We start from the raw sequence: 14,643 nt of genomic DNA on the forward strand, positions 1-14,643 counted from the left end.
ACTGGGGGGAGTTTCTTATCAAGGAAGATCAAACGTGTACAGTTCATTCCCATCTGCAGTTTGTTCCCAGGAATAATCAAAATAAGGAGGGAATGTGTAGTGTTAGAAATCACCCTAGTTTTTATAGTATGAACCCATTTATCACTCCAAACAAGGAACATAAATTGACAAAATTGACTGTGTGTCAGACTATACCAATGGAAAGGGAACCAGCAACATTTGGTTTTATGTTCATTTGCCCAGGATAGGTATACAATGCCTTAGCTAACTGCAGTTCTGATTAACCTGAAACAATGGGAAAATACTAGCAAATCCAATAACACTTACTCTGGCTAATTTAACCTCCTTAAGTTGAGATTTTGTTATTATTTTACATATGCATATATTTTCAAACTTCTTCTGAAATTTTATTTTGTCTTCACAGTCCAACAGAAATAATTCACAATTCATTGAAGAAAAAGAATAAAAATAGTTCATTCTTTTAATTTTTTTCATTTCCTTTTTAAGAATTTTATAAAATTAATGCAAATTTAGTGCATGGTGAATGTGACTCCATTTTATTTTTTATCCTTCACATCGGTACTGCCACCAGAATTAAGTGTAATAAGAATCATGACTAGAATAACTTAAGTTGAAATTAAGATATGAAAAATAAATTATATTAAATACAAACAGAATTGTATATCAAAAAAATAAATTCTGCCTCTGTACTTGCTAGATATTAAAAAAGAAACTTAATATTGTGTTTGGAGTCTAATTTCTAAATCTCAAAACTGGGCAAAATTTTAGATATTTGTCTTCACACTCTGCTTAAGTGAAAAACATTTGTGTAACAAGGTTAACTTTTTAAGAGAAAAAACTTCAGAAGGGCAAACTGAGAACACTCATTGTATTAGGAATTTCCTTCTGACCTGTCACATCATCACCCTATCAATACCATTTATATACCATTACAAATTTCTGTTGGTTTGCTGAGAATGTTCAATTAAGTGATTACCATGGATGAGCTCTCTGGGAGATTTAAAAATGTGGCTAACACAGTCTTATCTAATCCAAATAAAATTTACTAATTTGAAAGAGTATCTTGTTCTAGATTTCCTACCATGATCAATTATCAGGCAGTAAGCACATATCCCTTTATCGATTATACAGTTGAAAATGAAAATTTACTCAAGTAAAAATTAGAAACCATTAGAAAAAAATTTTTTCCATATGCTGCTACTCACTCTTTCCTTAGGTATACTCTTAATCTTTTTTGCTTACAAGTATAAGTTAAGGATTTTTGCATGTGGTAGACTGTTTTATGAGATGAAATACACACAGATCTTCAGTATATATTTAATGTAGCTAGAAATTTTGGAACCAGAGACTGTGCTGGAAAAATTTGTGTGTGCTTGATACATGACAAGCTTTACATAGCTATTTTTTGAATAACTGTAAAAATGAGTGAATAAATGAGTGAATGGTTTTCTGTCTGGTAAGCGGTCCCATTTCAGTATTAAGGATTAGAACAAATTTGACACAAGCAAGCCCCAGGGACTTGGCAAAAATCGTAGGCCATTCTTGGAGAATTTACAGGACCATATCAGGCAGGTAATTCTTATGCTTACAGTATAGAAATCCCCTCCCCAGGGGCACCTGGGTGGCTCAGCAGTTAGGCGTCTGCCTTCGGCTCAGGTCATGATCCCAGGGTCCTGGGACTGAGCCCCGCGTTGGGCTCCCTGGCATCGGGCTCCCTGCTTGGCGGGAAGCCTGCTTCTCCCTCTCACACTCCCCTTGCTTGTGTTCCCTGTCTTGCTGTCTCTATCAAATAAATAAATAAAAATCTTTAAAAAATAAAAATAATAAAATAAAATAAATTAAAAAAAAGAAATGCCCTCCCTAAAATTTACCTTTCAATTCTGTATCAATAAGGTATTTTAGCTTTCATGATAACCTGAAGTTTTGAAACAGAAATGTTTATTTAATAGCTGCAAATGTCAGAAATGCATTCCAGATTTTAAGCTGTTAAGATTTACTCTGTGACTATATAGGTGTTCTCAATGTTTTATTTAAATTTTGTCACAAAGTATAAATATTTTTGGATTTAAAATGACTTTTTGTGACACAGGCTGAGTGAGAAATATCTTTAAAGTCATCAAAATGCATAGTCATGGAAATATATGAAAAAAAGAACAATTTAAATGCAGATGGTCTAATCCTTCAGTATTTCTTATGTATCTCAAATATAATTGGGTCATTGTATGGAAACACTACATTTATTTATCTTTTTCTAGAGATAGACTTTGATTTGGTCAAAAATTAAATCTAGAATGATTTAATAAGCTTGCCTCTGTGTAATTGCTTACATTTGAAACTTTTGTAATATACAATCAAAAATGATGTCTCTGCAGAAACTCATTTCAGAAGTGAAAGTTCAGGTGGAAAACCAGGTAAAAGGCGTCTATTTTAATATTACTGCCATCTGTCCAGATGGGACCCGAAAACCAGGCACAGACGGATGTGGAAATGTGACAAGCAATGACGAAGTATGTGGGTGTACATTCTTCCCATTTAAAATAAACTAAGTTGTCTGGCATGTTTTCTCACAGAAAAATCAAACCATTCTGGAAAACTTTATTTACTACTGACTCCAAGGATCTTATTTATACACTTCAAAGTAATTTTTATTGTCTCTTTCCAAAGTTTCTACTTGTTTTAACTTCACTGACTGTTCTCTTAAACTCTCGAGTTAAATAAATACATACTCTATTAAATACTTATTTAATAATAATAATTTTAAATTAGGGGTCACAGCCACAGTATATCAGTAAAGCACATCTTTTCAAACAAGCAGTGTCTATACTTATGATGATGATGATGATACCTTTTTGGTTTCAAATCTGAAAATTCTCAGAATAATTTTGAAATCAAAGGCAATAAGCCACAAAGAAGAATGGGAGTGATGGAGCAGTTGATAAAGGCTAAGAATTCCAAAATCTTTCACTGTGTTATTGTCCCAATACACTCATAATGATCTAGGAAGAGGTGGGGGAATTTATTAAGAACAATAAAAAAGAAGTGTCATTTAACTAAAAAGGGATAAAATGTGGAGAAAAAAGGGCCCAGATTATTGCCGTGTTAGGAAATAGGACCAGGAGAGATTGGGATTCTCCCAGTATTGGCACAATAGAGAGTAAACAACAGAAATATGTTTTAAAGGGAATTCTTATTAGATGCAGTGATTTTCAGTGAGCCATTTACCTCTTGAGGCATCAGTTGCCTCATTTTTAAATGATTGGTTCAGACTAGAAGATTTCTAATCCCTCTTTTCATCTCTAAAGTTCTATGCTTTATTTTCCCCCCTTGGAAAGTTGAGAACTGGGTAGTATAGTTGCTACAACAAGCTGTCTATTTGAAATCAATTATTGCTAGTATCTAATTCTGTAGGTTCTTGCATAATTACTTCATGGATTTTGTTCCCAAGACATTATATACCAGTTTATGAAATATATATATTTGATTTCCATTAAATATAAACTTTGTGCTAGGAAAAGTTTCTGAGAAAGGGTTAGCTTCTTAGTTCTGTTTTTCAAAATCAGTTTTGGCAGAATGATTTTCCTTACTTCTTACATTTTTTTTTCCTTTTCCTTTTCCTTTGTCTATAATCCCTTTCCCCCCCTCACTTTCAACTAAGTAGTATAAAGAGTTTGACTCTCAGAAAGAGTCATGTGACCTCTTAATTATGTAAACCCCGAGTTTTGCTCTATTAATATTGGCAATGACCACATTATCCTACACATCTGTTAATCCTTAACATTCTTAAAGACAAAAAACATTTCAAGTACAATACCAACTGCATTAATTTTAATATTATGAAACTGATTCTAATTTCTGATGCATATATGTAATATATAAGCCTAAATTTAGATCTTTTGTATCTCATGTGTGTGTGCGCACGCACGTGAATTTGTGCTAGGCTTTTTGGTCAGAGCGGAGATAGGTATATATATCCATCCCGACAAAAAAGGCTACCACAAATTATTTTTAAGTTTCAATAGATCTCAGTCTAACATGGAAAAAAACCTACAATCTTATTTGCCAAAGTACCTGAAGATCATAAGGTAGGTTAACAAATACAAAAGACACATTAAACCAATCGTGTCCTGCAAAAAGAAAAAAAAAATAGAGAAAAAGAAAAAACTTGGCAGGATCTGTCATTTCACAAGGGAAAAAAAAGTCCTGCCAACCCAGATCTTTAGATGTGGGCTCACATCTCCTGAGACAAATGTATGACCTTGTATTGAGATCTTAAGATCTGAGAGAGTCCTAAATCTTTTTCCCTTAAGTAACATCAGAGAAAGCCTCATGTTTTCCTTCATTAACACCATGTATAAACTAAAATTGAACCCTGAAACTTTACTTGGACCTCTAGAAAATAGGAACAAAAATAAAAATTGTTCATCTGAACATCCTATCTCATGGTTTTAAACCAGGAGAGCAGTAGTCCTTTATTTTAGTTTATTTGATCTATCGCTTGTGACAAATATTCAATAACCTCGTGTTTTAAGGACTTAATTCAGAAAATGTTCTATTCTCTCTCAAGTTTGCTAAGAAATCAATGGAGGACATCATTTAATCCTTAGAAGTAGAGTAGGCATTACAAATAGGCTTGAATCCATGTCCATTTAATGGTACAACATAGACAAGTAGCAGTCATTGCTTCCTTTAACTCTCTAGTTTATTAATTAGGAAATAAATGAAATTAGAAAGGGATGTTACTTCTACCTATGAAAGAGTGCATGTGTAATTTGCAAAATATTATACATTTCTATAAGATGGTACATTGTTGATTCAGAATATCATTAACAGATACAACAGTGATGATAAAAGTAATCAGGACATATAAATATATTTTCTTTCCCTCCCCCCATTTAGGTTCTTTTCAATGTAACAGTTACAATGAAAAAGTGTGATGTCACAGGAGGAAAGAGCTATGCAATAATCAAACCTATTGGTTTCAATGAAACCACTAAAATTCATATACACAGAAACTGCAGCTGTCAGTGTGATGACAGGAGAGGACCTAAACGAAAATGTGTAGATGAAGTTTTTCTAGATGCCAAGTGTTTTCAGTGTAATGAGAATAAATGTCATTTTGATGAAGATCAACTTCCTTCTGAGAGTTGCAAGTCACACAAGGATCAACCTGTTTGCAGTGGTCGAGGAGTTTGTGTTTGTGGGAAATGTTTATGTCACAAAATTAAGCTTGGAAAAGTATATGGAAAATACTGTGAAAAGGATGACTTCTCTTGTCCATATCACCATGGAAATCTGTGTGCTGGTAAGTAGAAATAAATATATACATGCAGTTTTTACCAGTTACTATTAAACTAGCATATCTGTTAAAGAATCTTTAAATCACATCTTTATAATTACCAATCCTGAATCTGAATTTAATATTCAGAGGTCCAAAGTCTATGAAATTAGGGCATGGCAACAGATTTGTGGCACAGGATTCTGCTATTTATATTTTAAATTATTTTGTACAGGAAATACTTCAAAATAAAAACCAAAAATTAAGTGTTATTCTCACTTGATCTTGTAAAGTGGAAATTACTTCTGATGTCTGGCAGGTTTTCTATAATCAGAGTATTCTTCTAGAAAGACCTGATTCATTCTCATAAGTGGTCACTCCCTTCAGCTTGCTCAGAAGATAGTGAGCTATAAAAACATAGTTTCCATTCACTGGAAAATTCTTAATGCATTATTATAGATGGTATTAAAAGTTTGTAATAATTTAAACCTTTACAGTTTATTTTTAGAACAACACCAGCAACAAAATTATCAAAGGACAACATTCTCCAAGAAAATGCTGGCTTCATAAGTAATCTAGAAGATGAGTACCAGAGGCCACACGCAGATGATGTTTAAAAATGAAATAATTTAAAACAAAAATATCGAAAGTACTTTTTGGCTAATTCAGTTTACTGCCACCTAGAGGTTAGATTCTAGAAAATCTGTGCAACATTTGAAATTTAATACAAAATATGTTTTTAAATGAATTAATTTTTCTGTGACATTGTGCTAAAGCCACTTATTGTTAAAACATCTTTTTAATGTTTGCATTTTGGTAAGCAAATATTAATTAAATTACTGATGAACTGAAGTATTTCACTGTCATAACCATATGGAGAGTAACAAATCTATACAAATTTTCTATTCTTGTGTAAACTAGAAATTTGCCCTATATCACATAAAGATGCAATGGAAAAGTTGCCTTTTTATTCGGTTATAGACACAAAACATTATATATGCCAAACATTTCTTCTGCTGTATCATTGGTAGAATGGATTATAGATGATTTAAGAACAAACTAGCAATTATATTCTAATTTTTAGGGCTAATCTTATTTGGAACAGGGAAGAAGAAGAATTCTGATATCCCACAGCTGTTGATCTCTCAAAGAAGCTTGAAATACATTGAGAATGCCAGTCTCCATTTATAGTTAAATATCAAAAATCAATGTACTAGCCCTTCTATATGACTATACTACTGGCCCACAGGCAGTTGAAAATCTGCTTTGAATTATTTGCGTATAAATTATAAGTGCAAACTGTAGGCTGACAAACATTTTCTTCACTAGTCTCCTTTGAGAATAAAAACACATGTTCACCGGTCAGCTGGCTAGGATTAGGCGTGCAGCCTACATATAGGGAACAGGGTCTGGCAGGCATTTGTTTGGCCTGGACCTCATTAGTTTTACATTTAGCAATTGAGTTGATACAACAGTAGATTTTATGGAACAGTTACCCTGTGAGGTGCTTCTCAGTAAAGGTAGGGAGGGAAGGAGAAAGGGTGGAAGCCAGGAAGCAAGAGAAGGAAGGAAGGAAAAGTCTGTGGCCACATAAGCTTGAGAACCCTGTAATATATATTCCTTCTTGAAGATTTCTAATTCATGTAAGCATATTAAATTTTAAATGCTTCCTGCAGTCTAAAATCCATTTAAGTACATATAACCACTGTTTCTCCTCAACTCACTTGTCTGCATGCATGCCCCCAACCCCAGCACACACACACACACACACACACACACACACACACCCCACCTTGCTTTCTCTCATTTTTGACCTAATAACAGCTCACAGCATACTGCAGGACATGCCCTTCTAATCTGTTAAATAATGTCCTGAAGATGTGAAAGGTTAGTTCAACTTCCTCGGAGATCTTATCTTTAAAATGGCATTAGCAGAACTGAAGCACTAAAAGGGTTTGCCTCACAGACCAAAATTATCCCAGGCCCTTAGCAATAACAAGAGACTAAGAGAATAAATTATGGAAGCTATTAATCAAATACCCCTGTTTTTCAGATTTTAAAACAGACAATTAACATTACTTCAGCTTTTGTAGCTTTTTTATATTTGTGTGTTTTTTATTTAAAACTGAACGTACGGTGACCTTCAAGTGGTCAGGTAGCCACTGCAGCAGAGCAGTTTCACAACTGTCAGCACAACGGATTAACATCAGTAGAGTATCTACAACTGAACAGCTTTGAAAATAGACACTCCTAAACCCTAGCATTGTTCTAGTCAGACCAATAGCAAATGATGTTGTTTCCATTCACTTGACTGTTGGCCTGTTTCCATGGAGATGGGAGGGGAATTCATGTTTGGAAACACTTCACAGAGTCAGCGACCCCAATGATTCAGGTCCTGGAGTGTCTGTTGCAGGGCATGGAGAGTGTGAAGCAGGCAGATGCCAGTGCTTCAGTGGCTGGGAAGGGGATCGGTGCCAGTGCCCATCAGCATCAGTCCAGGACTGTGTCAATCCAAAGGGCCAAGTGTGTAGTGGAAGAGGTACATGTGTATGTGGCAGGTGTGAATGCACGGATCCCAGGAGCATCGGCCGCTTCTGTGAACACTGCCCCACGTGTCACACAGCCTGCAGTGAAAACTGGTATGTGTTCTCTAACTCCAAACATACATAAAGCAGTCCTTCATTATAGCTATGTTTGTCCTTTTTTTTAATTTTACCTTTCTTAATCTTAAAAATTGCTGGATCTTCTCTACCAGGTAAGTTGTTATCATCATGCTAAAAAAAAACTGAATGGGGAATTTAGGAATTAGAAAACTTAAAATTCAAACTTTTGGCCACTAGATAGCTGTGAAAGTATCAGCATTCATCTAAGCATTCGCTCCCTTAGCTTTTTTGAAATAGGTTTGTTGTTTTAAAGAATAATATTTGGTGTACATTGTTCTTTCCCCAGCTTTATCGAGATACAACTGACATATAACCTTGTTTACACAAGGCTTAAGGTGTGCAACATGATGATTAAAAGCTGCCTACTTCCCAGCTTACTATCATTAGCTCTTTGACTTAGAGTACATTGTTGAAATCTCTGTGCCTCACTTTCTTGACACTGGAAGAGAGGATAATAATAATAATAATAATAATAATAATAATAATAATATCTGCTATAGTTCTGTGACAGAATTAAGTTAGATGATTCGTATAAAACAAAAAAACCCAACCTTTGTACTTGGTGCATAATAATCCTAGAATAAATGTTAACTATTATTATTGGGTTTCATTTATTTATATTGTGTTGGTTTAAAAAAATTATTTTAAAAATAAAGAATGATAGTGGCTGTGAAGCACCTCTGGAAATAAGTGATGGATGAGAAAAGCTGATACGTTAAATGAAGGTGGCATTGCTGTTTTGTGCCAGTAACTAATTTCCCAGGAACAGTCTAAGCCTGCTCAAAGATCACTACTCTAAACATTACTGTGCCTTCTAATTTGTTTTATTCACATTTTTTAAGACCTTCACTTTCTCAGATTGGTAGCTCAAGTAAAATATTTTAAAATTATACATAGAAATTTATGTAACTCTCTTGGAAATGCAGTACTTAAAAATAATGCTGGAGTTATTTCTAATGAACCCAACTGAAACTTGAACTATGTATTCATTGCTAAACTTTTCTAGTAGTACAATATTTATCATCTAAAATATTTTTGTGAGTTTTATTTGTGATGAAAGCATCTTATGCATTTCCTATTTTCTTCTCAATACAGAAAATTCATTATTTTGATTTTATACATCATTAAAATATTTTTAGTGGCTAGAATATAATTTTGCCATGGTATTAAATTCAGCCAGTATTACAAATAAATGTCGTGGCTTTCTTTCCCAGTTTTAAAAGGCTGCTGTCCTAAAGCAGCACTACTCTATTTCGATATTTTATTTCTTGCAGAAAATACTGTGGGGTAGAACCTTTTCAAAGGTTAAATGTTTCATTTCTGTTCGTCCTTACAGGAATTGCATGCAATGCCTTCACCCTCACAACCTGTCTCAAGCTATACTTGATCGTTGTAAAACCTCATGTGCTCTCATGGAACAGCATTACATGGACCAAACATCAGGTAAACCAAAGCTTAATAAAGCACTGAAGAGCATCTTCAGAGAATCACATTTCCCCCCAAAGGCTCATAATCAATCATCCTAAAGAAAGGACTGCTTTAGTGTTTTCAGTCTTCCAGAGATGGTACTCTATAAAAAGCAGCTCAGTATATTTGCCATGGTTTGGCTGAATTGTTACATCTCCAATCCAGTTATCCAGCTAAATTCTCATGCTGCGCCCCTCTGTGGAAGTACACCAAGCAGATTTACTATAGAGGCCTCAGTGAGCCAAGAGTGGAAATTTCCTACATAGAGTCCATTTCACCCTTACAGATAAACTGTGGAGCCATACTTATCTTTCATAATCCAAGCCTGCTTCCAGTTACAACTTTCCTCGTGTAAAGCCAAAATTCACTTTTATGTTTCAGGTGAAGCCAAAAATCCTAAGTAGCCATGAGCTGCTTTTGCAAAATATATAACTTAAAAAGGGCCATTCTTTTCTGGTATTTTTCATTCTGTTGTAAATATAATTTAGAGATGAATGATTATAAAGGCAGCATATGGGAAAAGGCATGAAACTTTTAGTCTGAAGACCTTGGCTTAATGGATGTCCCTTGACACTAATAGATAAGAAATATCAGCCCTCTTACAAAATTTCCTTGAGCCTCAGTTTTCCCATCTGTAATAGAGAATAATATCAAATTCAAGGAGTTGTAGGAGATTAAATGAGCCAGTGAATATGAAAGAAATATGTGAATTAAAAGATGACATGCAAGTGGGAGAAACATGTGAAAGCTGTGTTCAAAGACAATTTTAAGACAAAAATTCATTAGACGCTAAAAACCAGTACCCCACTTTGCTCAGGTGTTAAGGTGTTAAAATACACATGAATTAGAAATTAAGCTTGAAATTATGTCTTCTTTGAAAACATTTCCACTGCTACTATTATTTCTAGTCTCTCCTCCAACCTGTAAAGATAATTCCAGCTCTTAGAGAGACTGCACAGAATAAACTTTCTCCAGTTTTCTTCTTCCCTTGCATCCACACTGATCTTAGCCCATAATGAATTTGGCTTTGAAAAGAGCCCATGTGCTGCCAGCTGGGGCTGCAGCAATCACTCCAGAAAGCCAAGTGCCTTTTCTAATAAATAGAGCCCCTACTGTCAACATGTCATTTATTATGTTAAGTAAACAAACCTACTCTGACCTAAGTGTGGTTACAAAAAGTATTCCCTTAAAGCTCTTTAGGAAAAGCCCTTGTTTGACCTAAACTAAGATGAGAGGCATGGCCAAAGCTAAATGTTTGTCTATCCAAAATGACATTCTAAAATGCATGCATATTTGAGCCTGAAAATGTCCTCTATCCTAACCCATTAGAAATATTTGTAAAATTTATTGGTAGCTAGGGGGCTCCCCTCCCCTTCACAACTATGGTGGAAGGAGAGGGAGAGAGCATTTGTTAGCCACCTCTATTATCTATCCACTCAATCACACTTAAAGGGTGTTGTTCCGGTCTTCTGGCTAAGCTCCTCCTAGGCAAGAAGCCAATAAGTGGGATCAAGCCACGTGTCCCCTTTAAGGATCTGCTTTAGCTGACTGACTAGTTCTAAGTCAGCCAAGGGAAATGACAGTCTGTCAAAATGAAAGGCATGCTTGTCACAAACCTGTGACTGTGGAAGACTCCAAGGACACCACCTTTGAATAGAGCATCTTGGATTCTCTCTGTGTGTGAGACCAGTAACAACAGGAGATTTGTGCTTGCTTTTGGTGTTTCTATTCCAATCAGATTGGAATAGAATAGTTTAGAATATTAGACTAGAATAGAATAGAATAGTCTCTATTCCAATTAGCCTTTCTTTCAAGGAACCTTATCACTGACCAAAGAAAAGTGGGCTGTAAATGTTCCCACTTGGAGAGAAGCCCTTGCCTCATTTCTGAGTTCTTGGCTTATTCAAAAGCATGCTTGGTCATCCCTATGAATTCAGACACAAATTACCCATGTTTGGGTGATTGCTCTTTAAATCTTGGCAGGTCCCCTCCCAAAGTCCCCTCCCAAAAGGCCCTCTCTGGGAGACCTTCAGGCATTTAGGTGAAGTCCCCAAAGTCTGGAGAATGGGCAGAAGACACATGCCTCTTTAAGCCAGGAAGTAATTTTGTGTATCTGGGGCAGTGAATCTGTGGAATACTGGCATATTGTGCAATGTTCCTCCTAGATTAGGGTAATACTTCTGGCATCCACAGAGCCCGTAGACTTTCCAACTAGGGTTTGCCAAAGGTCTGGTCCTAAGACAGAGACCTAGTATGCTCCTCCTCTTAATGCAGCATTTTCCTTTTCCAGCTAGTGATTATTTGTTCTTGAAAAAAAAAAATACACAGTGGAATTTTTAGAAGCAAAATATGACAGATTTGGTTGACAAGTAAAAACTAAATTAATAAAAATTGAGGAAAGAGATTTGCATATTGTCCCGAGTTGGACACTCTTATTCCCTGGAGAGGCTACATGTAATATTAATGGAAATTTACACTACACTTTCCAGGGAAATACTTATTCATCTATTAGAATAGTACTGACTTTAGCTTCTGCATTTGTTTACTTTATTTTCCATTACTGATGCGCAATGAATGAAGAGCAAGCATAACAAGAGAAACATGCTGATACATAGAGTTGTTAAATAATTTTTAAATCCCATTTTCCACTTAGTGATCAACAGTGCACACCACCAAAACTGCCCCTCTCTGTCACAGATAAAATTTTATTTGGTTAAGGGATTTGGATACATTCCAGTTAATACAGTTAAAGAATCAAGCTGCAAAGAAATAATAGTTTTTGAATACTTTAATTGTGGCTATTCTCCAAAACAGGGTTTTCTCTTGGAAATATTTTAATAATAAATGTGTTATAAAAATTACAGAGTTTACTTTTTGAATCAATAGTAATGATATTCTTCTGTTTTGAAAATATAGATTTGCAAGTATCTCTGGTCCTATTTATTGAGATGGAGAACAATGTTTGCTTATTAGAATCCTTTGATTTACTCATTCCAGTTTTTAATCCATTTATTTGTTTGCTTTATTACAGAATGTTTCTCTAGCCCAAGCTATTTAAGAATATTTTTCATCATCTTCATAGTTACATTCTTGATTGGGTTGCTTAAAGTCCTTATCGTTAGACAGGTGATACTACAATGGAATAGCAATAAAATTAAGTCCTCGGCAGATTACAGGGTGTCAGCCTCAAAAAAGGTCAGTGAATTCTAAAAAAGAATTACTATCAGTATGTCATTGTCTACTTCTAATATTTAGACTGTTAATTAATAATATTTTTTCTCCATCAAGGACAAGTTGATTCTGCAAAGTGTTTGCACAAGAGCAGTAACCTACCGACGTGAGAAACCTGAAGAAATAAAAATGGATATCAGCAAATTAAATGCTCATGAAACTTTCAGGTGCAACTTCTAAAAAGCTAAAAAGTACTTTATGGGAAACTGGATTTTTAATAATTGCTCCTAAAAACATATAATTTTAGAAGTCACAGGAGGAGACAAACTGTTCTAGAACATGCTGGTTGCTGGTTGTCCACTTGAATGAAGACTGACAAGCATCCTCATCATCATGTGACTCACATCGCTGCTGAATTTTTCAGAGAAAAATGTGTCTTACTACTGTTTGAGACTAGTGTCATTGTAGCACTTTACTGTAATATATAACTTATTTAGATCAGCATAGAATGTAGATCATCTGAAGAGCACTGATTACACTTTACAGGTACCCGCCAATCCTATGCTTCCCGGAGAGAGACAATGCTGTGTCACTACAAGGGTACAGTAATCCCTGCACCAAACATGTGGATGAAAAAAATAAAAGGCAGTTATACTACTGTTGCCAAACACTTCAACAACTGGCAGTGAATAGACAAGAACATCTAGACGAATAAATGGTTAGTGTTTGACTTATTCAAGAGGTTAACAGATAAAACCTTAATTTTGAGGGATATTGCTTTTGAAACTGTGTAGTGTTATGCATGTGTTTATGTTTTCTGCTTCTTACAAGATACTAATTTCAACATTCTCTCTTTGCCTTTATATTTTTTCTTTCTTACAGGATAAGTTTATATATGTCACAGATGACTGGATTAAATAAGTGCTAAGTTACTACTGCCATAAAAACCTAATAGTACAATGTCACTTTATTAGAATACTGATTTTTAAAACTGAATGTTTAATAAGGGACACTGTAAAGTAACATCAAAATCGAACAGCTTCGTTGTGTGCAGACATGGAGTCTTACATATCTTCTTACCTGATAAACTGGATGCTTCACCATTTCATTTGTCTAATCATCAGGTTGAAGATCACAAGGTGTTAGAAACTCTGCCTCAAGCAAAGTGCCACATTTTTTAGTGAGTTCTCTCAGATATTTACTCCAAGTAGATATTAGCATTTTTCTAATTAAAAGCTATATTAAGCTATATTATCTTCACCCTTCAGTGCAGCCTAAAGAGTTTTTTTCGTGAATCACCTCAACCGTACCTACCATAATTTTAAAAGTATACAATTGGAGGAGGATAGACAATATCTTACTTATAAGCTAATTCATCCTTTTACTTAGGGAACTGAGGCTCAGAAAGTTTAAATGATATCTTAAAAAACACCCAAGTGATTAAGTGGCAGCATTTGAAGAGAACTTCCATCTTCTTATTGTTCATTGCACAATATCATGCTACCTCTTGCATCTTAAAATATTTGATTGGAAGTATTTTTAAATGTGATTTACTGAAGTCTTGAATATGTGGACATTAGAAAATTTCAAAGCAAAGCAGAAAAGAATAACTCAAACTGAATTCCATGACTGGCTTCCAGTCTTTCCTGCTAAATCAGCTTCTAAGAGAATGCAGCATGGCCTAACTACAGGGAAATCCATTCACACCACAGCCTGTGAGTTGTGCAGTGCTCAGCCTGAGAACTTGATACGGAGGCCATGAGGTTTTATCTACCCCAATGGAAACTTCTTCACAATTACCACATCCCTACAGACTTATTCAGTCTGATTTTATTGGCTAGAAGTCTGGTAGTCCTGTGTGTAGTACAGAGCTTTGCCTATGAAAACAAGGAATTTGTTTAAAATGTCTTCTTATAATTAACTTCCTAAGCTTGTCTTCCAGCACTTGAAGAAAGGCCAGATATTTGCATTTTAATAAAGACTAACTCCCACCCCATATTTTATCCCAAAGAGGATTTTAAAACATATAATAAATTGTTCTGGAGC

At 34.9% G+C, this 14,643-nt stretch overlaps 1 protein-coding gene across 4 annotated transcripts in view; it reads left to right on the forward strand.

Moving 5' to 3' along the window:
- ITGB8 (integrin subunit beta 8) overlaps positions 1-13,544 on the forward strand; it is a 75,540-nt gene extending 61,996 nt beyond the window's left edge. For 3 of the 4 annotated variants that reach the window (XM_057304349.1, XM_026507192.4, XM_057304350.1), the window contains 6 exons: positions 2,394-2,528; positions 4,918-5,323; positions 7,710-7,935; positions 9,296-9,402; positions 12,458-12,621; positions 12,715-13,544. In XM_057304349.1, coding sequence (XP_057160332.1) covers positions 2,394-2,528; positions 4,918-5,323; positions 7,710-7,935; positions 9,296-9,402; positions 12,458-12,621; positions 12,715-12,837 — 1,161 coding nt within the window. In that variant the 3' untranslated portion in view covers positions 12,838-13,544. Of the gene's footprint in view, positions 1-2,393; positions 2,529-4,917; positions 5,324-7,709; positions 7,936-9,295; positions 9,403-12,457; positions 12,622-12,714 lie in introns of those variants that run through there. The other variant, XM_057304351.1, reaches the window with a different exon arrangement.
- Positions 13,545-14,643: the final 1,099 nt, after the last annotated feature.

This window comes from Ursus arctos, unplaced genomic scaffold (assembly GCF_023065955.2).
Source record: "Ursus arctos isolate Adak ecotype North America unplaced genomic scaffold, UrsArc2.0 scaffold_3, whole genome shotgun sequence".
Taxonomy (NCBI): domain Eukaryota; kingdom Metazoa; phylum Chordata; class Mammalia; order Carnivora; family Ursidae; genus Ursus; species Ursus arctos.